Genomic DNA, 23369 nt, shown 5'->3' on the forward strand with positions numbered 1-23369 from the left:
TTAACACGGTGCTGCTTATTTTTAGCATGCTTGCCTTGTTTTAAATTATGAACTAGTAGAAGCTTATGGAAGTCCAAATTTTTATCCCAATGCAACCAACAGGAGAAGTAGTTGTGTGTGAATAACTAAAGCACACAAAACATACCCTGTTTCCTTGAAAATAACTCTTAGACAGAAAATAAGCCTTGGCATGATTTTTCAGGATGCTCATAATATAAGCCCTACTCCCAAAATAAGCCCCAGTTAGGACTGTCAGCCAGGTGGACACATTTACTGGTAGTATGTCCATTGCAACATATAATGGACATATTGAATTGTAAAATATTGATATTAATATATAATTAAATATACAGAAATAATATATTTTTAAATATCTTTATTGAAAGATTTTTAGTTATATAAAAATCAGTGGGTGGGGAGAGGGGAATGTAACAGGGGAGGGTAGCAGTAGCGGGTTGAAAGTTGGGAAGAAAAAAGGGGGGATTTGTAAAAAGGGGCGGGTTCAAAAAAGGGGGTAGGTGGTAGCAGGAAAGGGACAACAGGGACTGGGGAAAGGGAAGAAGGGAGGTGGCTTTGTCTTCCTGTATTCTCATTTCTGGGTTTTGTCTTCTTCAATTCACAATTCTTGTATACTTAATCCTCTTCTTCTTCAAGGTTTGTGGGGAGGAAGTCTATTCTCCCCATAACATTCATATCCAAATTTCCATTTTTTCTTCTTCCATAAATTATTGACATTAATACTTAAAATATGGGATAATATAAATAACAATTTAATATTTGCAAATACACAAGTGAGCGCCTTTGGACGTGAGTTAAACATCTATGTAAACAGATGAACTTGAGACCTATTGCCAAATGAATAGGAGTACAGACAAAATACATGAGTAACATGGATACATGAAAAAATAAGATGTCTCCTGAAAATGAAACTGAATTTAGTGTTTTGGAGAAAAAAATAATATAAGACTGTCTTATTTCCAGGGAACTACGGTAGCACTGCTTTCTCTGTACACTGTCTCAGCTAGAGAAGAGGCCTAGTAATCTAAATACATTCATGACCATTCTCATTATCAAAGGCATGCTCTTTTGCAATTTTGACAACACAAAGCAATATTATGATACTCAAAAGTGCAGTATTACAAATTCTTAGACACTGCGTAAGGAACAGAGAAAGTGGTATGAAGAAAGCACTGGGAAAGAAAGTGTAACATACAAAAAGTGTTTTGATACTTTAGTTTTCAAACTGAAAAACAGAGTAGACAATGCTATAGAAACATGTGGCCCTACAGATGTTACTTCACTAAACCTCCCATTGTCTTCATTGTTGGAAAAGTCAGCCAAGGCTGATGAGAGCTACAGTGCAATAACATCTAAAGAGCCACACAGTCCCCAAAGCACGGTCTTGGATGCTACTGCCATAGCTTAAAACTGTGTTGGCTTTATGGAGCCACTTCTCAGAGCCAGAGCAGCCACCAGTACTTATTTTTGAATACTAATTTTAACTGAAAGGGAGAAAAATCCAACTACAATAAAATGAATAAGCAAATTATAAAGTTAGTTAATTTTAAGAAAAAAAATACTGAACTACTTTCTAACTAATGCTACTACAATATAACCAAAAACCTATTACAAATGACAACACAAAAACACAGAAAATAAACCAATACACAGAGATACACACAAAACATACATACTAAAACAAGACTAACAAACATAAAATCTAATCTCTGTCTGATGTTTTTTTTAAAAAATCAGGCTATTATTTCTCTTTAAGGAATACTGTATAATCATACTTCTACATTTGATAACATACTAGCTTATAAATCCCACAATTAATGACTCCCCATCATTATTATAATCAATAAACCTCAAATTTTGATTGAAATTGGACACATATTTATCTTTTTATCAGCCTAATCAATTTGTCCTCTTCAATTAATTCATCAATCTTTGTCAGCCGTTTTCGTAAACTTTTGATTTCATGAAAAGTCTCTGCCTCTTCCTTGCCTGTAAGAATATCATCACTGGTTCACGATATCTCTGAACCAGTGATTATCCACAAGTGGTGACTTCTCCCTCAAGAATTTATTACACCTTGCCTTCTATAAGGTAACTTTGAAAAAGGTAGAAATTGTTTCAACATAAATCAGGGTTTTTTTAGCTTAAGTCTGAAAATTTTCATACACGAGACCACTTACAGTTTTTCTAGAGAAAGAATATTTTAAAATTGGACAGTGTAGTTGGTATTTGACACTGTGTTTGCTTTAAAAATGTGTATCCTATATTCTGGAAATTTTGTGATATAAAATTCTAATGACAACAATTTAAAAAATACACAGCAAGAATATTCTTCTACTCAGTTTCAAGCTAATGGAATATTCTTATAATTAAATATTGAGAGGGAAGTGTCAGCTGTGAGAATATATCACATCAGTCTGTACTTATCTTTGTTGACGCTAATAAGACTACGGGTTAGGAAAAGACCTTGTTTTAACCTGCTTCTGCCCAGACTAAGACACACTTTAACTATTTTCTAAAGAAGGGAATGGGTTTAGGAAAGTATATACTATAGTTTTTTTGGATTTCAATTTAATATGTGAATTCGAACTGTTGATATTTTTGATCAAAAATGCAGAGCCATTCTGCCAACCTCACCCAAAACAGTGCTTTGGTGAATCTTTCTAATTTAAGGCAGACCATTTTTCTTGACACTACTAATTTAAGACTGCCATTCAGGTTTTGTTGTGCTTTCTCTAACATTGACAAGTTTGGACATCACTCAACAACACAGCACAATCTGCATCACTGGATTCATAGGGCCTAAAAAAGATATCTTAAGAAAGATTGTTGATTTTTCTTCTTAGTAAACTAATTATTTATGGTAACTGCAGCTTACACTGAATGCAACAGTTGCACAGAATCTGAGAGGAAATTACTGCTCTCGGATAGCATAAAATCCTGCTTCAGCCCATTTATTTTCCTAGAATAAAGAGGAAAAGTCAGAAGGGACCTTAAAGGTCATCTAATCAGCCTCTTGTTCAACATGAGGAAGAACTTCCTGACTGTGAGAGCCATTCAGCAGTGGAACTCTCTTCCCCAGAGTGTGGTGGAGGCTCCTTCTTTGGAAGCTTTTAAACAGAGGCTGGATGGCCATTTGTCAGGGGTGATTTGAATGCAATATTCCTGCTTCTTGGCAGGGGGTTGGACTGGATGGCCCATGAGGTCTCTTCCAACTCTTTGATTCTATGATTCTATAGGATTTGCAACCAAAGCACCCCAAAATATGGCATCTACATCATATAACTTTACCAAATATGCCACTGTTTCTCATGACAGCCTATTCTACTATTAAACAGTGGTTGTTGTCAGAAGAATTCTTCTAAAATATGACCCAAATCTCTTTCCTTGCAAAGAGATTTCAATTACTGATTCTAGGCTGGTGCTTTGGAGCAATTCGACAGATGATCAAAACTGGACATAGAACTCAATTCTCTTTATCCAAAAATTAGTCACACAGCTAAAAAAAAACCCAAAATAGATATTTCCTCACTCAGAAAAGCATTAAGAACAGTACCGTATTTCTAGCAACGCTTCACACGGAAGTTATTGTTCAAAGGTGAACAAAGCAGCTGGAGCTGTTACAATTAATGGTTATAATGTTTTATTTCTCAGCAGTAATTAAAAGGCTGCTTTTCATTACTTTTCTTTTTAAATGGAATACTGTACACCACTTGGCTTTTGGGACATAGCCTACTCTTATTCAGCTTTCTGTTGACTAAACACTCACAATAGAGCGTGAGAAACAGCACAAGCAAAGTGATTGTCTTCTGCTATTTAGTGAGGTCACATATATGTAGCTATGAAAGTAATTAAAATTGTTACACTGCAAAAAAACTGATATTACAATAACTGTAACTGCTTTGGTTGCTGCAAAAAGGAATAATAGGTAGATCATTATTTGTTATTATTTATTTTAAAGTATTTCCCAAACTCTATCTCAGTCATGAACAAGGAAGTGCAATTCAATGTGTTTTTCTTTCAGAAGTACAACTCCGACCGTTTAATCTTGCAAAGCTTGGAAAGGGTATTCAAACTGAGGTGGTCTTTTTCAGTAAAGAAAAATGAGTCTTTTCTCTTTGCATTCCAGAGCTTTGAAAGCTGACCTACAATGAGGGGCACATGATGGGCAAATTTCCACATGCTTTAAGGGAAGAGAATTTTGCTGCTGTTCAGCAGATCGGATAAACAGCCGTTTTGTTAGGAACGAAACTTTAGATTTCTCCTGCCGCCATTCAATCGGAAGTTGTTCCCACGATCTTGCCACTAGATTTTAGTCCCGTATCAAAGCCTCCAAGTGGGTGGTTATATCCTCTCCTTGTTTCTCTGAGTGAGAGGAAATAAACCTGCTCACAGGATGAAAACCATGGAAACCCAGATCTGGAGTGAGTGGCACTCCAGCAAGAGAGAAGGGGATTTAGAGAAGAGAACTAAAGATTATCAGCTCTGCTGCATTCCAAGGCGAGTGGTCAAAGGGGTGGGGAGCTGGCAGCTTGGGACTTTGCATAAAGACCAGGATCTTTTGAATGCAGCCTTTAAAGGGATGCTCAGGGAGCAAAGCCAAGAGACGGAATGGGGATGGATCCAAGAGTACATTTGAGGCATGATGTGTCAAGGCATAAGTCCTCTCTGCTTAAGAGCTTGTGCTGAGCATCAATGGCTCTGTGTGTAAGAAATAGGTTCTATTGCGACATACAGTATTGGAAAGGCAATTTAAAAAACCATGCCCTATGAGCGGAGAGAGAGGGGCCAGTATACTTTCTCTGATGGAATATGTGTTGAAAAGGAAGGCAGATGCAAACACTCTATTCTCAGAAATTGACTTTCTAGACTTTTCTTCTGCACAAAGTACTCCCCCTATCCATACAACTACAGTCCACAACATGATTGCTGCAGCTGAAGTACACATCTGTTCACTATGTCCAAGAGAGAGAACTTTAACAAGCTTTATGGCCTTTATGGCCTTTGGCAGCATGTTGGATTATTTATTTATATCCCACCCTTCTCACCCCGAAGGGGACTTGGAGCAGCGTACAGAAAAAGCAGTTTTTCCTATGTTATTTCCGACATCTTGGAGTCTGTGCTCAACTTCAGCCATGGGGAGGTGCTGTCGCTCCATCTTTCACGCCAAGGAGCTTTCCTCCAATTGATGTCCTTAAGGACGCCTTTATTATCTTCCCACTAAAAGCGGTACCTATTCTCGCATTTCTGCTTTCGACCTGCTAGGTGGGCAGGTGAGCTGGGGCTAATGGAGGATGCTCACCCCGACCCGGAATCTAACTGTCAACCTTTTGATCGGCAGGAGTTTTCTGCAGCACAGTGGTTTAGCTTGCTTTGCTAAGCTGTGCTATTCTAAGAGTGTAACTTTATTAGAATAATAACAATAATAATATTCTAAGAAAGTTAAAAGAAGGATAGTATTTTTAAAAGTAATAATAACAATATCCTGCTTTACTTTCTTAGAATAATAATAATACTTTATTTCATCACTTCTAAGACACAATTTCACACTAATTTCAGTACCATTGAAAGGGGGGAAAAGCTGTATTTCTATGTATTCAAAAGTACCGGCAAATCTGGTTTTTTGAGATGTTTATATTAGAATCGATAAAATAACAACAATAATAAATGTATTACCAGCTTCTCCCTGTGACTTGATTTTGTATGAGGGGTTAATTCACTCCTATGTTTCCCATTTAATAATAATAATAATTCATGTTGTATTAGTACTCACCAATATTTGGATGTTTTAATAATCGACAGATTCGAGCTTCACGTTCCAGCTTCTGGTGATCTGGAGGGCAAAAAAGAAAAGAAAAGATTAGCTAACAATCTCTGATCTGGATTCTTGTTTTGAACTAAATAACAGATACAATAAAAGAACAACCACAAATAAAAACCAGCAAATTATGAAAACGGCAATACATGTTGTTTCTGGAAACACTGCAAATAAAGTTCACCTCAGTAACATAGAAACTGCTGCCACCTTGCAACAGCTACTGTTACATAATGACTAAGTGCATAAGCTATGAATTAGGAAATCCCTGGTTCAAAGATAAGTCTTACAGTAGCTTTAGAAAAGCCATCACTCTCAACTTCTGTCTCTCACTCTCTCAAAATGGATTTCTAGAATAGTGAAATAATAGTAAGGCAATACAATACATAAAACATTGATAACTTAAAGCTTCCTCACAACTATGCTACAGCTCCAACAAACTATTCGCCTGAGATTGGGCACAGAGAAGATGGTCATGACTGAGACCAAATTTGAATCCAGACCTACCAAGTCCATAGAGACGCATATGGAAGATCTCAAGCTTTACCCCTTGTATCCACAGCTCCACTAACAGGATTAAAAAACACTTCTCTGCCTGAGCAAACCATACAGACCTAAATGGACCTATGACCTAAAATAATCCTTGTAAGTTTAGGTTCAACCTTCTAGTCATCACTCAGGATAATATTTCACATTTGCATAGATATTATAACCGTTTAGAATAGCTGAAGGTTGACTGGGAAGAACCAATTTTAAACATTTACCTAATTATAAGAGTTTGCCTTCCTCAGCTTTCTCAACCTACCTTATCTAACAAGATGGAAGAGTTTTGGTGAGGTGGAAACTATGCTTACAATAAATCAAGACTATTCAGGAGGCAGCACTGGTATCCCTAAGGGTTAGCTGCCACTTTCCTGGGGGTCTTGAGGTTACGTTCCTCTCCTGTATTTGGCATCTAACTATAATTTCTCATTCTACCAATGTTCAAAAGACCAAGATGACACCTAAGAAGGATTCGAGGAAAGACTAAAAAAGTAAACAGATATTTTCTTGTGCAGCTCTTCTACAGAGAAATACATTTTTTTTGTCATGTCAGGAGCAACCTGAGAAACTGCAAGTCGCTTTTGGTGTGAGAGAATTGGCCGTCTGCAAGGACGTTGCCCAGGGGACGCCTGGATGATTTGATGTTTTATCATCCTTGTGGGAGGCTTCTTTCATGTCCCTGCATGAGGAGCTGGAGCTGATAGAGGGAGCTCATCTGCCTCTCCCCGGATTTGAACCTGCGACCTGTCGGTCTTCAGTCCTGCCGGCACAGGGGTTTAACCCACTGTGCCACCGGGGGCTCCTAGAGATATACACTGAGAAAATAAGAACCAACAAGAAAGCATAATCAGAAATAGTTTAAAAATCCTCCCTCCCACCAAAAGAGTGTCACTCACAGTAAAACATGCAAAACATTGAGACAACCCAGTTCCATGTTACAAACATGAACTTTACAATTAAAGCTAATGGCTAAAAATACAGTTCAATAGGAAGGCAAGAGAAGCAGGTCAGCCTTCAGAGGTTTCTTCTACATCTCCAAAGAAGGAGGCTAATGAAACTCTGATGGAAACTCTTTCCAGAGTGTTGGCTACTGAAAGAGCCATATCTCCCCATTATCCAGCTGAACTGCCTTTTGTGGCAAGTGAGTTAGAGATTACCTTGATAATCTTACAGTTTGAAAAAGCTAACATTCATGAAAGTGGCTATTTTAAGTAAATCATACCCAAAACACTTCAGGATTTAAAGTGTCTCAGCAATCTAAACCAACCTCAGAAATGTACTTGCAGCCTACACAGCGAAGAACATATTAGTGTCACAGAAGCCATCCTTGCAACCATGGCCAGACATATTCTACCGTCTTCAAAGGCACACATTATCAAAAAGCACAGAAGAAATCTAATATGTGTATCTGCAGAACAAGACCAGCTTTATCTATCTGTTCCATTAGCAACTGTCCAAATTGAATCCTGCCTAGCTACTTAGCAGGTCTACTAGCTAAAATACAGGCAGTCCTGGTTTCTTCAGCTTTCCCATGGTAGAGCATCAAATTTGGACCACCACCCCTTTCATTAATTTTATTACATCTACTGCTGTTTTATACTGTTTATGTCACTTTTATGGCCCTTCTATATAGAGCAAATATATTTAAATGATACTGGTAAAGAACATAGGTTTTTAAAAATAAAATAAAAACATAATATTGTTTGTGTGTGAAAATGTATTATCATATTTCATCACATAATAGTCACACTTCCTTTCTTTTTTGAGTGAAAAGCAAGGATACAACTATTATGCAGTGGTGATTCCAGCTATGGGGCTTCACATGGTAGCCAACCGAGTGTAGCCCCATACCTGGAAAGGGGGTAAGGTTTCACCCAACACGTCTGCCTCCTTGGAGTTGCATTCCCCTGCACACCTTTCTCCTTTCATTGGAACTATGGGGCTTCACTTGACTGGCAGCCTAGTGAAGCCCTGTAACTCTAAAGGGGCAAAAGTGGGTGAATGAACTTAGGGTGCAACTATTATGCAATGAATGCTAAAAATACCAATTTATGCACCCCCAAAATGGGGGTGTAACTTTAATAATAATAATAATAATAATAATTTATATTTCTCTCCCCTCAAAGGGACTCAGGGTGAGTATTACACTGTGAAATACAATATTTATATGGCATAAGACTCCTTTATGTCAGACATCCTGGCAACACTTATATATTGTACATGCCTGAGATCATTTCCCCTTAAGGTGTGTGTTCTAAATATATACATGCTAGTAATTCCTGTCTCAGGATATTCCTCTGTTTCAAAAGATTGTTTCAAGATGTTCCTCTGAATCAAGGGTGCCAATCACAAAATAATTTGGAGCTATGAATGATTTTTAGGTTTAATAAATCTGTATACAAACACTTATCTTTAAAATTCCCAGGCACTAATACCAAACTTAGAATAAACAACCAGATAATACAGTTCAGTGAATTGTTTTAAAGTGAAGTTGAAGCTTCCCGGTGCAAAACATTTCACATGAGATGTAAAGGAGAAGGAGATATTCACAAAAGGAGGCAGGATTAATTACCAAAAGCAAAGAACTCTCCTGTTTTGATGAGATACACAGAACATAAAGGTAAAGCACGATCAGCCATCCCTACAGTCTTTCTGTGGACTGGCAACATGGGGGAGGGAGAAGAAATGCTGCCAGTTGTCTTTATAGTCTAAGAAGGACATTCATTGCAACAGAAAAGCAATGTCAGTTCCAACAGGGTTGTCATCTGGATTAAGGAGAAAACGCATTGAGGCATCAGCTTCTCCATAACCCTGAAAAATGTGACATGAAAAGGGGGAAGGCAGGCAAGGGGAAGATGCCAGAGGGCCCTTTCTAGTCACCAAGAAGCAGACAGAAAAATTGATTTGTCAACTCAGTGATCATGTCCCTTTCTAACAGCAGCCAAAAAGAGAAGATGATGATCATCAGGCAAGGTGAAAACAAGACTTGAAAGTCAGCAAAGGATACAACTTTTCTACCCAGCTAGCACTGACTCTGGGGAATTTCACATCTTGCCAATGGCAAGCACAGTGGCAATGCCTGTTAAAACCTTTAGAGAGATAGCCTGCAAACACATTTACTGCACCAGTAGTTTTGAGCCTATGCCCTGATCTGTAATTTGCCCAAGAATCTATGACTTTGAAAGGCCTTTGGTTTCGATGTAGGGGGGGTCATCATTTCCCCAAATTGTCATGTAGTTTGAATGTGGTTTTTTTGTAATTTTTATTTTAAACTGTTCTAATTGATTTTATTTTAAGAGATCTTGATTGGACTTGATGGCTCATGAGCCTCCTTCTAACTCTCTCATACTATATCTTACAACATGACATGCAATTGAAATACTGTAAATAAAACAAAATAAGCATGCTGCAAATCCTGCAGACCGCATTTGAGCATCAAAAAGCCATGTGTTCCTTAACTAATCTTCCCCAAATTCACATTTTGCTTTCAAGTCCTCACCCCAGCCTATTTTCACCACTAATATTTCCCAAAAGAATACGGGCAAATCCTTAAGTAATCAAACAGAGCATTGTAGCGGTTTTGTCCTCTCTACAGGAACACACGGAAATGAAAGAGTTTCACATCTTGCACACAGGAAGAGAAGGAGGAATCAGTCCCATGGGCACCAGCAACATCAGATACCCAGCAGACCCAATCAATTTAAAGCTGTGAAATTTAATCTGCATTTTATTAGTGGATTTTAACTTATATTTGAACTCTATGTATCTTGTTGTATAGCTCTTAATAGTGTTTTATCTCTTGGTTTAATAATGTTGTACCCTGCCCTGAGTTACAGGGAAAGGTGGGTAATGAATTCATTATATCATCATCATCATCATCATCATCATCATCATCATCATCATCTTGTTCTCTTTTCTCTTCTTGTATGCCACGTGTTTCTGTTGACCCCACTATCCCCCTTCCTTTGTGTGGAAAAAACACATTCATGGCACACACTAAGTGGTGTGTAGGGCTGACTCCTCTTCTTCCTGCATGCTACTGAGTATCTATTTTGCCTGAGCAAAGAAAGGGAGGTATCCTGTGAAAGAGAAACATGTGTCCCACCTGCCTCCTGATCAGCCCTTCTGCTCACCTCCTGAAGTCAGGGCTGTCCCATCTTCAGGAGGCTGAGACAATGTACAAGCTTGCAAATAATCAAAACCACAAGTGTCAGCCCATGCAAACAGAGGAATAATTGTACATAGGGTATAAATATAGGTGCAAAGTGAATGTATATATCATCCAGATTTAGGTGACAAAATAATGTTTGACACTACTCCAGTGAAAATTCAAAGAACTAAATCAGACCATTTCCATGATCCAGCAAGTAGAATAAAAGCCAAAACTGATTAACAAATGTCCCCAGAGAATGAGGGGAAGAGAGGGAAGGGGGGGGGGGGGGGGAGAGAGAGAGAGAGAAAATAAGGAGAAAGGCGTAAGTAAGGAGACTGTGATGGAATTAGAAAGGAGTAGAAATTGAGCTGTACCAGAAAAGTATATAAGCCCCTTTACATGTATGTACTGATTTTATTTTTTTAATACTGCTGTAATATAATGGAGACAGTTATACGCTACTTATACAACCCAACATATATATATATATATTTAAAAATGACTACTCCAAAACAGAATACTGCCATATATAAAACAATGTAAAACTGATCCTTCAAAAAGAAGACTGGAATAGTTTTCATCTCTTCTCTTTCAGTTTTGTACATGCAAGAAACTTTCTGTGCTAAAAACTACTGTTTCTATTACATTTGCAGTCTGAGGTAGTACAGGGCAGAATTATCACTCATCATCTACTCATTTCTTTATGTATGCTGCCTTCAATGTTTGCTTCTTAAGTGCACAGGATTGATTGGACTTTTTTATGGCTAGTGGAAATTGACACACTTGACAGTGCCCTGGCACATACAAATATCTTGAGGTGAAAAGGAAGTCAATGAAGTCTTGCAGGGGACACTCCCTCTAGGCCAGTGGTTCTCAACCTGTGGGTCCCCAGGTGTTTTGGCGTACAACTCCCAGAAATCCTAGCCAGTTTACTAACTGTTAGAATTTCTGGGAGTTGAAGGTCAAGACATCTGGGGACCCACAGGTTGAGAACCACTGCCGTAGAGATAAAATTGTATAAGCGGGGAATACTGGAAGCTTGTTTTGGGGAGCACAGTTTCTTACTCTTTCTGTGCTATTTCTGCCATATCTGCTGAGGCTGATATACTTGGTGTTTCCCTGACTTCCAGTCGGATGGAAATTAGCAGCATCTCTCAGATAACATTCTGCTGGACATAAGGATGTGCAATTTGTGTAGCTTTGTAGCTTATCAGGGAAAGCATTCCCAACTATGGCAATACCCTTAAAATGTTGCTTGGGGATCCTGATCTGTAAAAACTTGTCTTAATTACTTGGTTGCATTTCAAAGTTCCACACACATATCAAATTGGGAATAAGGAGACAAGTTATAGATTAGGGACTGAAGGATGCCCAGTCTCTTCCATGCATACATCACTACAACCATGAAAGGAAACTTCTTTTTCTAAAAAATCCAAGAATGCAATGTAATATAAATCTCTGTGAAATGGATACACATGACATACATGCGTCTTTAATAGCAACATCTCCCACCTGATTGCAATATTAACAGCTTTTCAAAATTAGCTAAGGGAGAAATTTCTAAGAATTTTCATGGACGAAAACCTAGGCAAGAAACCAGGCGCTGAGCTGAACCACACCCTTCTTTTACTAGAAGGCCGTTACCTCTGTCTCCTATGTCCAAAATTTTGCAAATAATGTCTGCTTAGGAGACTGGTATTCTCAGCCTCCCAAGATTTAAAAATAAGGTTCATGATACCCACATGCCTCTAGTGAACTTGTTCCTTAGGGCAACAATACAGGGAAGTAAGCAGCTGATCAGGCACACTGGACAGGGATGAAGAAGATAGGAGTTTACCATGTGCTGTTCATCCAGCCAAGATGGACAGCTGACCAGCTCACAGCTTCAGAAGACATGACATAACCTGTGAAGTGCCCCAGGGGGTGTAAATCAAGAGCAATTGCTCCAGGAAACCTTACACCCTCTTGGAGGCAGAAGATGCAGGGCAGTGTGGTGATACCACATGCACAGCTTACAAGAAGCCATGACCCCTAGCTTACTGAAACCTGCCTCATCTAGATGCATCCCCCTCCACATAGACACACAGTTGGCGGCAAACCAAGAAGGAAAGCACTCCAGTCACAAGGTACAGGAAACTATTTTTGTTCAGGGGGAAAGAATTCCACGCTGTTCTGTCTCCAGGGCAACAAAACAGGCAGACAAGCACAAAGCAAAGAATTCAAGCTCACTCTGGGTGCATGGGACTCCTCCCGGAACACCATGGCATAAGCCACGAAGCCCAGTAAAAGGTCAGGTAAAAATGGTTTTGGGATCCCCACCACTGACTCACTTGAAATGCAGGCAGACCATCAATCCAAAGGCTTATTCCAAAAGCTCATGTGACCATCAGAATGCCTTGCAATTATAGACTTTTAAATGAACTCAAGCCATCTACTTGAGATTCCCCTTCCATGCCAGCCTTTGAGACAGCATGCTTCGGATTTTAGTTCAAATGAGGAGGTGAGTTCTTCACCCTAGCTCCTATGCCAGTTGGAGGGATCCATGCAACGAGATACACACTCTCACCTTTTTTCATTAGGGATCGTATGTGAGACAAAATGCTATGTGCTCCAGGGATGTGCAACTCAGTCCTACAATGTGTTTGTGCAAATGCTGCTTTGAGAAGAGGACACATGAAGCAGTTTCCCATAAGCAAAAAAACCTATACACATAGTGATGAACAAGAGCAGGTAGTAACCCAAACATTAAGGAACCAAATAGCAAATGTGGTGGGTGGGTTGATGAATGCCACTAGTGTTCTGTCATGGAATATATGAGGACTTTATTCAACGTTCCCTTGTCACTCAAGCATCTAATTTGATAAATGTATTTATTTATTTACCCTATTTATGCCCTGCCTTTCTCTACCCCAAGAAAGACTCAAGGCTGCTTACATATGCATAGTATATCATCACTATGCATACAAGTGCAGAGTAAGAAATCTGGTAAGCATAAGAATTGTTTTGTTGTAATATTAAATCATAGTTTAATGTTAGGATAATGAGCTGCAGCAACCTCTGCCATTTTCTCATCTCCTTCAGCATCAACATAGGAAGCTTTGAAAATTTCATTTTTGCATTAGGTTAACCACAGCTTGCTGTGCAGTCCAAACCCAAACATAATGCCCAAATAAGAACATATCTTTGCTATGCCTATATCACACCACAATTTGAAGAAAAAAACCCACACTGCATGATCTAAAGTGTTTCAGCAACTAAGGATTAATATTAAGCTATTTACAATTTGGACATTTGAAATAATAATAATAATAATAATAATAATAATAATAATAATTTTATTTCTTAATCGCCTTTCCTCACAGCTCGAGGCGGTTTACATTGTTAAAACACATAACCCAAACACATAATCATTTAAAAACACTCTGTAGAATACACATATTAAAACATATTTCCATAAAATACATATTAAAATACAAAAAAAACAAAAGTTAGACTTAGAGTCTCTCTGACGTTTGCCTTATAACCACACCAGAGAAAAGAGGAGGAAATTAATCTTCCATGAATTTGCATTTTCCAAAGGAAATGCAATGGTAAACGTTTGGTCATAGTGGTAACAATTCACACCTTGAGGCAGAAACAAATCCCAGTTCTCAATGTCTCAAGTTTAACCACAAAAAAATCACACTGGTATTTATTTTTTTTAGGAAGGATGGGATGAAGCCTAGGGCAGAATATTTTCAGACATATATAAAGCAAGTAGCCATCTGCAAACCCGAGCAGACCTCTGAACTGTCAACCAGGAACATTTATGTAATACAAATAAAGAGATATGATGAAAAAGGTCAGTGTGCCTAATCAGCTGTCATGTGGAAAGGAAGAGAAGAATGCAAGAATGGCTCAAGAAAAGGACAGGGAAAGCCATCTATCTTGGCTATCTCCTCTTTCCACAAGCTTAAGGTATGTAAAATAGAAAGGCACAAGAAAAAGTTATCAATCTCAAAAGAAATTGAGGACAAGTTCAAGGAACTTCAGGTGAAGAGACAGACATTTCTGGTCAAGTGCAGACACAGCATTATCACATTTCTACTGTAATACACTGTGCATGGGAAAGCTTGCCTACACACAAGACATAGCATTTCCCTACTTAACGTAGTTCATTTGTTAGTCCTCTCAATGAATGCCTTGTGAGTGACTCCTAAGAAAGGTTTCATTACTACCTTTGGAGAAGAAATAATATGAAACACCACTTTTCTTGTCAAATCCTAATCTGCAGTGAATAGACCACATAGGAAGGATTTAAAGTAGGGGTCCTGAGAATGTCTTTGCAGTCAGTTATGGACTAAGGCTAAATTGAAGCTCAGTTGAGATATGAGAAAGGTGCTGTTTGATTTATGATTCAGCTGCTCCTGGAGGCTAATCTGGATGAGATTGCATTCCACCTGATCAGGTTCACAGATGAGAGTTGCTATGGATATATTGTCTAGGGATAATGAGGCTATATTCCAAAACACCTGAATGGAACCAAACTGGGGAAGTATGTATTCAATCAAACCTAGCTAAAGACAACATCATACTATATGATGATTTGTGATTTGGCTGGAGCACAAATTGTGTACCTTTGTGAAGAGAGATGATCATGCCATTTATTCATGATTTGGGAAGATCCATGTTCAATTATTATAATGTGTTAATACATGGGTATACCTTGTGAATGTTTTGAAACTCAGCAACAAGCAGATTAACTGGCGTTCCCACCCCCAATTCAGTCAACAAACAAAGCAGTGCCAGCAGGGACCATATAACAGCAGGCACTGTTGCTGCAACAGCAAAAGACGCAAGACCCTATGGTGAGTCACTCACCCCCTGAATCCCTTTGCTGGCCTAGATTAGCACTGCTGCCACTCAACATGGGAGCTCAAAACCAACCATTCTAGCCAGTGGCATGCTAGCTGCTCCTCTCCCAGCCAGCCCAAGGCCCACACAGCTCATTCTCCACACCAAAGGGGTGAGTCAGCAGCAGGGGTCACATTAACTCTCAGCCCATAGCTCAATGTATGTTTCTAACCAAGCCAAGGATAGCAGGTGCCCAACACAGCTTGCTTCTTTGAACCCATGAAATCTGTCCTTCAAAAATAACAATAACTGCAGTTCTGAGGACAAAGCAAGAAGAAAACAGTTTAGGAAAAAGACTCCAGTCCAGTGAACAGGACTTAAAAGAACAACCAATTCATCAATATGGCATTTAGGGTTTTGTTAAGTGATTGGTTCTATAGCCTCTTTGACAATACAATCTTCCTTGTGTGGTCTCATGAAAATGTTCTTCTCTTTTGCTGTTTAGAAGTGGCCTGAATTTGGAATTGGTGTCAATAAACCTCAGGGCAATCTTCTCCAGGGCCCGATCCTTGGTCTGTACAAGCAAAGATTTGTGCTAAGTGAGAACTCTCTTCTTAGACCCAACCACACAGTCACTGTGGGATGCTAAAGTCAGACAGGCATCCCCTTTCATCAAGAGGATGTGCATCTGAATCTAGCATCTACAGTAGGGTGAAACCCAGTCTTACTGTAAAGAAGAAGTGAGAATGAACATTTGATCATACAACATAAAATTCAAATATTGCTCAGAATTCACTATATAAAAAGTTGTATAGAATACACGGATGTTGTTTGCATTCATCTATATGAAATGTGGAATTGGCCACTCACTGGCCTTTCAGACTTGACTGTGTTGATACTGCGCTTTAATCCTAGGAAGAACTTCAATACACCAAGATTGTAGTGCAATACGCAAAAGACATTCACTCAAGGCTGGAGTTTGCACTTCAGTGCCATATCAAACTATATTAGCACTCCAACTGCAGCTTCAAAGCACCTAGCATTGTAAAGGAACATTGTGGTCCCAAGACTTGTAAATTCTGTACAAGAAGATGCAGTCAGAGTATTCTTTCTGAACTATACTTCCCCTATATACTCTATAATAAGTCTTATCAGAAAATAAACCAGCCCCATCTCTGAGTAGAGTGGCAAAAGGTGGAAGAACCTAAAGATGTACTGATCTCTCTACTCTCCTTACTAAGGGATCACTTCTAGCCTGGGAGAGGAAATGTGGTGGGAGGTGGCCTCCTGTGGTGGCATTGGTGCTTTCTCCTCTCTGTGGAATGACCAATAACTTATCCGCGAGTCATATCAAAATCTATACAAAACCAGCCCTATATATAATATAATATAATATAATATAATATAATATAATATAATATATAAAGGTCCACTTACACATGAGTATAAAAGTACATAAAATGCAAGGTTGAAACATCTCTAGGCATAAAAGGGAAAAATACAGTCATTTCCCTCACTTTCACCTTATGAACTCACGCTTTCAAGCAAAAGGAATGTACTTCTTTCCGAAGTCCAGATAGGAAGAAAACAAAAATGATCAGATTACCAGAAATACCATCATTTTAACCAGAATATGTAGGTACTCAGTTGACATATATCCCAATAGGGAAGTATCTGGGTTGTGATTATTTTCTGTCTTGCTCTGTCTGACCTGATCATGGCATGGTGTCTTTTATATATTTATTTTAAGTCAATGAAACAGATAGCTCTGAACACCGTACATCCAAAATGAAGGTTGCGCACTGAAAAAGCCAATTGGTCTTTATACTGCCAAGGTCAAACTCTGGACTTGAGTAACCTGCCCCCTCACTGCCACTAAGAACAGGATGAAAGTGCCAGATGGCAGCTAGGAACAAGCCAGTCTGTCAGCAAAGAAGGACTGAATGATATATTCCTGTCACATGACTTGGCTCTTCCAATCGTGATGTAGTTTAATCTCTGCTAAACTTCCCTGCAGCATCTGTCTCAGGAGCATAGAACACACATCACCAGCTCTTAATGATTACACATCTGTTGCCAGAGGCAGATCTGCATCAGTGTTTCAGGATACGAAAAGGGTGGGGAGCGGTGCTTGATGTGGTGCCTCAGGAGTTCAGTGAGCCAGATCAGTTACTTTTGGAAATGGAAATATTCCGAGAAGAAAAAGCACTGAGATTGGGCTTCTCTATGTTCACTCAGAAGTACAAATTGTACTTATTGCTCTGCTTCTCCTCACTAACACATTTTATAATCACACTTTTCTCATCACAGGCATTGCTTTCTAACATATGCAAGTTGCATCTGTGCCCAGAAATATATGCAAAGTAGCTGAAGAACTTCAAAGATTAAAATTGATGAACAATTAGAACTTAATAAGTGAGAAATAACTAAGAAAAGGAAAACCTGGATTAGAGATATGGTAATCCCAGGGGATAACAGAATCGAAGGCAGAGAGTAAAGATAATGAAATATTGAAACTGAGATCCCACACCTCTGAGTAAAGAAAACAATAGAGGTTCCAGTAGTGATAGGTGCTGACAAAACATATGAATGAAATCAACACCACTACAAAGATTGGCACTGTTTGGTTTGTGCCACCTTATTTTATGAAGCCTCACTAATTTCTAGATTTGTCAATAGGATCTGAATTCCAGTGGGTAACACCTGGTATACTATGAAAAATAATAAGCTATACACAGTACAGCCCCATACCCACAGGACCAGTATCCATTTTACCTACCTGAATCTGACAATTATGTCTTCTAAGAACCTTTTAGGTCCTCCAAGTGATTCCATTGTATGCTTCTGCCAGACGTTACTACACAGTTGTCCCAGAGGACCTAGCAATCACTATAAAGGATATATTTCTATGACTTGTGGGATGGAGCCCCTGGTGGAGCAATGGGTTAAACCCTTGTGCCGGCTGAACTCCTGATCGAAAGGTTGGCGGTTCGAATCTGGGGAGCGGCGTGAGTTCCCATCAGTTCCAGCTACTCATGCAGGGATATGAGAGAAGACTTCCACAAGGATGGTAAAACATCCTGTTGTCCCTTGGGCAACATCCTTGCAGACGGCCAATTCTCTCACACCAGAAGCAACTTGCAGTTTCTCAAGTTGCTCCTGGCACAAAAAAATGTCTTCTGAGGTGACTCTATGGTAAAAGGCAAATATATCCTCTATGGATATGAGGATTGTACTGTATATACACTGTCTTTCTCTAGTTCCTGGAATAGCCCCAAAGGGAAGCCTAGAGACCATCGCTTAAGGCTATGTGAGTCAAGATGAGATATGAATCCGTTACCATCCAGATTATAGACAAAATGCAATTGCATTTTGTGTTACTTATTGTAGTATTCACAAATCAGCTGTCAGGACAAACACATATAACTAATTATTCTTCTGGAAATCATCTTTTCATATCCATCTTTAGACTTCACAGTTATCTACAAAACATTTAAATTATTATCTGTCTGTTATATTAAATCCCTAATGATCACTTGATTCCAGTTCATCTCCTTTGTTCCACTACTCAGGCCTACAAAGGCTGCAAAATGTCTTGTTTTTATATGGCTGTGTTATTCCAATACATGGAACAGGGCCCCCACTTCTGAGGATACATATATTTTATACAACAAAAAAGTGGAGGAACTGCATGAGAAGTAGTCAGGTTTGAAGGCTCCATAGAAACAAATGCATGGTGTTTAGAAAATGAGTGTGTGTGTACGAAAGAAGAGTACAAACACACGCAAAGGTGCTTGGTGCCGAGTTTTTAAAATGTGTTCTTCTGTCACAGTGATCCAGCACACTCCCGTTTTAAAAAAGCAGAACGGATTGACCTGCTCTCCTGAACTTCTTAACCTACATCCACCTGCTAGCAGTCACTTAGAGCCCACAACCTTGCCAACTCTGCCTTAGAAACTAAAGCCCCCTGCTCTTCATTAACGCATTAGTTAGTAGCATTTTAATACTCTTAAGAGAACAGATACAGAAACACGCCTAATGTTCAGCTCTCTAGGTACATCACAGAACAGAGGATATAGGTTTCAGTTTCACATGATGTTTCAAATACAATATTCCAGAGACTATTAAAAAGAAAAGAAAGAAACGATCCTAGTTTTAGATTAATTCATATCTGGATTAAATCTTCACAAACAAAAATCTTTATTCTAGTATAATGGAAACTGCTGAGAACAGAGCAATTCAAATCTGTGGGGTCAAATTGGAAAAATCAGAGAGACCTGACCCTTATATACCATATATGGTTGCACTGGTCATGCATGTTTGCAAAAATTATTAAACTTCCCCTAAATAAAAAGATTTGCATGTAAAAGATATTAGGCATAAATCAAACTGATTAATTTTCAATAATGCTATCCATGAAACCAATTCCTTTTGAGTTTTTAGGTTTGGCTCTTAAATAGTTCCTGAACTGTCTAAAGTTATCAACCTTCCAGTTGTGAAAAGTAATAGATTATATTACAAAATAAAAAATTGAAAAAATCCATTATTTTGTAATAGGAGGGGGATCTGGAGCAAGTGCCGATTTCCACTTCCAGGTTTCTAGTGATGTTTGCAGCCAAGGATTTTGGACACTTTCAGTGTTCAGTCAGGTGATTTAAAAAATAAAGCAAAGCCTTTTAAAAAGTGGTTTCAAATTTATAGCATTACCTATTTGGAAAACACGGCTTGGGCAGTAATCTGTGTGATTTTCTTTAACTGAAATGTGGCAAAGTGTGTCTAGAATAGTTAGAGCTCCTTGCCTAGATGGGACACACCAAAGCAACAGCTCAAATCTAGGGGCTAATTTGCTATCAAAGACAACATTATTTATCCTTTTTTGACATGTTTTAAATTTTGTATAAATGGGAAGAAGAGGTATAGTCGAAAAATTTAAAAAAATATATGTGGGATTAAAGGCATTTTCACTGGGGCAATTTTATGTAACAGTGACAGCTTTACAGATTTCCAAGTTTCAATTGTAGACTTTAAGGAACTGGTGGTCTGGTTATAATTTCTAGGACAATGTTGGCTGAAATCTAAATTACTGTGATACCTAAGTAAATCCATTGAGAGGTTTTATTGTACATTTGCATTTTGGGGTATTTATTAAAATTTTAAAATAACAGAAAACGAATGGTATCATTCATTATCTCCGCTCGTAATTAAAATCAGGGAGATGCCAACACATGTAATGTAAAGAAAAATGGTTATCATAAATATGTCTGTAGTCCTTCCCCTGACTAGATAAACCTTAATGATAGCAGGAAGCTTACAAAGACGATGTTCCAAACCTTCCTACACTCTTCTTCCACAGATGGTTTAGTGTTCTTCTTCTAGCTCTTGGCTGTAATTATTTTGGCAGTTATTAACCAAAACAAATACAGTCAATGAATGTTTTTAAACATTTCCTTATTCCATTTAGTAGGGCATCATGTGGAAGAAACAAAAGTCTATCTCCTATTTCCTTCTCTTTGTTTGCTGTCTTTTGTATCCCCTTTTATAGTTCATTCCTACCATCATCATACGTGGAATCAAAATTACATGAGTTCCAGGATTTCCTGGTAATAACATTACATATTTTTGGCAGACTGTTTACATGTATATTATACCCACCTATCAGAAATGTCCAAAATGGTGACATTTAAACAAAGTTTTCGTATAAATAAAATTTAATTCAGAAATAGTAATATTGGTTATCTTGGTTATATCAAAATAACAAGGATAATTTTCAGGCATTTCATCCAGCTTGAAATAGGCCCTTTCGATTTAGTTATTTGTTGAGGCTGAGACAAACTTTGTAGGTGGGGAAGATAATCCAAATAGCTACTGTTTTGATTTTTCAGAAAGTCCTCTTTTGAGGATGTATGAATTTCCAGAAATTATAAACAATTGCTGTTGTTAAAAAATACCCTGAGATCCCATGCTAAAGTTTGGTTTTGCTCTAAAACCCAGGAAGACTGTACTTTGTTTTGAAGCTGAAATATGAAACTTGGATTTCAAGGAAGGTGCACACTCGTATACAATGTGGCTGGCTGGGTTTGTCACTGCTGGATTTCAGTACCTCATCAATAAATTTAGCAGCCGAGGGACATAAAAATGGGTGTGGGTTATACGTTAATCACCCATTTAAAAAAGATACAGCATATATTGCTTTTCTTAATATGTATGAAAATTATTTTGTTTTCTAATAATTCTATGCCACAGTCAAGATTTTTACATGTTAATAATTCATTATTATTATTATTATTATTATTTTGTACTCCACCTCCATCTCCCCGAAGGGACTCAGGACGGCTTACATAGGGCATGATGTGCTGAAAACAACGCATAAAATAAACACACAATACAAGATATAACCAATAGCATATAAAACAAAGTTTAAGCTCAAAACAGCGCCCAATAATCTATGATGAGAACTGTCGTAAAACATAGCCAACTGCAAACAGGAGCAAGGAATAGGATAGTGCAAATTTTAGCTAATGAACTAGGGCATGGGACGAAAGTGCAGTTCAGTGGCAATAATTGCAGACCATTGGGACTAGACATTCTCAAAGGCTTGTCCAAACATCCAATTCTTCAATTCATAAAAAGGGCACTGCCAACTAAAGCTTACCGATTGCATTGCAATCATTCTTATCCTTGAAATCTTATTTTTCTAAACAAAATAGCTAATCTGAGATTGAATTAGCTTTAACTCCTGTTGTGGTCTATTTATTACCATAGTTGGAAGAAAGAATAAGAATTTTGGCAGTACATTCATTTTTATACAGCTGCAGTCCATGATATTTTTAGCTTCAACTGTGCAGTTAAACATAATCTTATCAGTAGTTCTGTTACTTAAATGAGGTTATTTGTATCCTTAGATAGTCCAAAATCTTTCTTAGTTTGCATCTGACACCTTTATTTCATTTTTGCTGTGGACCCTTGAGCAAGTTTGTCGGGAAGTAAGCCACAAGATAGGACTTACTTCCCAACTATCTGCTTAAAGATACAGCCTTTTTTTCCTGAATCTTTGTGCATGCCTAAAGCATTTCTGCTGCAAGAGCAATGAACACAATGCTACTTTCTTCACTAAAACAATGGGATGCCTTTCCCTACTCCACCTGCACAGCAGGATCCTCTTTTATCACCCCACCCTAGATGCAGCACTACTACAGTCTTGTCATGTCACTCACTACCCTTTCCTCTCCTCATTTAATAATGTTTCCATATAATTTCCTTTGGTTCTGCATTGTGTTTATTTTGAACATTTCTGTTTATATGCTTTTCTTCATTTCTTTTTATGTATACAGACAGATGGCTTCTTCCTTCACTTTAACAGGTAGATGGCTTCTTCTTTCACTCTTTGACTCTAACTGATGGTGAAAAAAATATTCCTGAGGTGTCGAAGCAATGAAGGCTCACCATTTTCAGTCTCTCTTCCTACAACTGAAATATTTATCATCATGATGCATCTTACTAGGAGGAGCCCCCAGTGATGCCGACAGGATTTCTGACCAACAGGTCAGCGGTTTGAATCTGGGAGAGCAGGTTGAGCTCCCTCTGTCAGTTCCAGCTCCCAATGTGAGGACATGAGAGAAGACTCCCACAAGGATGGTAAAACATCAAAACATCTGGGCGTTCCCTGGGTAACATCCTTGCAGAAGGCCAGTTTTCTCACACCAGAAGTGACTTGCAGTTTCTCAAGTTGCTCCTGACATGAAAACAAAAAATCTTACTAGGAGAAAACACTTTTGAACTACTTCCTGGCTACAGATTTGAGAATTCTTTGCAAAACAGAACTGAGTAGTAAACAATGCAAATATACTTTCTGCACCAAGAGAATTCTGCATAAAAAAGCATGGAGAGAGAAAAGACTAACGGAATCACAGCCTTCCAGTACACTGGGAAATCATTCTCAATGCTTCCTTAATTCTATTTCTTGATTTGTTTGGTAGGCTTCTGTTCACAACAACCCCCCATTAATCA

At 38.4% G+C, this 23369-nt stretch overlaps 1 protein-coding gene across 25 annotated transcripts in view; it reads right to left on the bottom strand.

Moving 5' to 3' along the window:
* The window catches only part of CAMK2G (calcium/calmodulin dependent protein kinase II gamma), a 168099-nt gene that overhangs the window by 86636 nt on the left and 58094 nt on the right, over nucleotides 1–23369 (bottom strand). For all 25 annotated transcript variants that reach the window (XM_060769146.2, XM_060769144.2, XM_060769141.2 and 22 more), the window contains exon 3: nucleotides 5792–5851. In XM_060769146.2, coding sequence (XP_060625129.2) covers nucleotides 5792–5851 — 60 coding nt within the window. The remainder of the gene's footprint in view (nucleotides 1–5791; nucleotides 5852–23369) is intronic.

Source organism: Anolis sagrei, chromosome 3 (assembly GCF_037176765.1).
Source record: "Anolis sagrei isolate rAnoSag1 chromosome 3, rAnoSag1.mat, whole genome shotgun sequence".
Lineage (NCBI taxonomy): Eukaryota > Metazoa > Chordata > Lepidosauria > Squamata > Dactyloidae > Anolis > Anolis sagrei.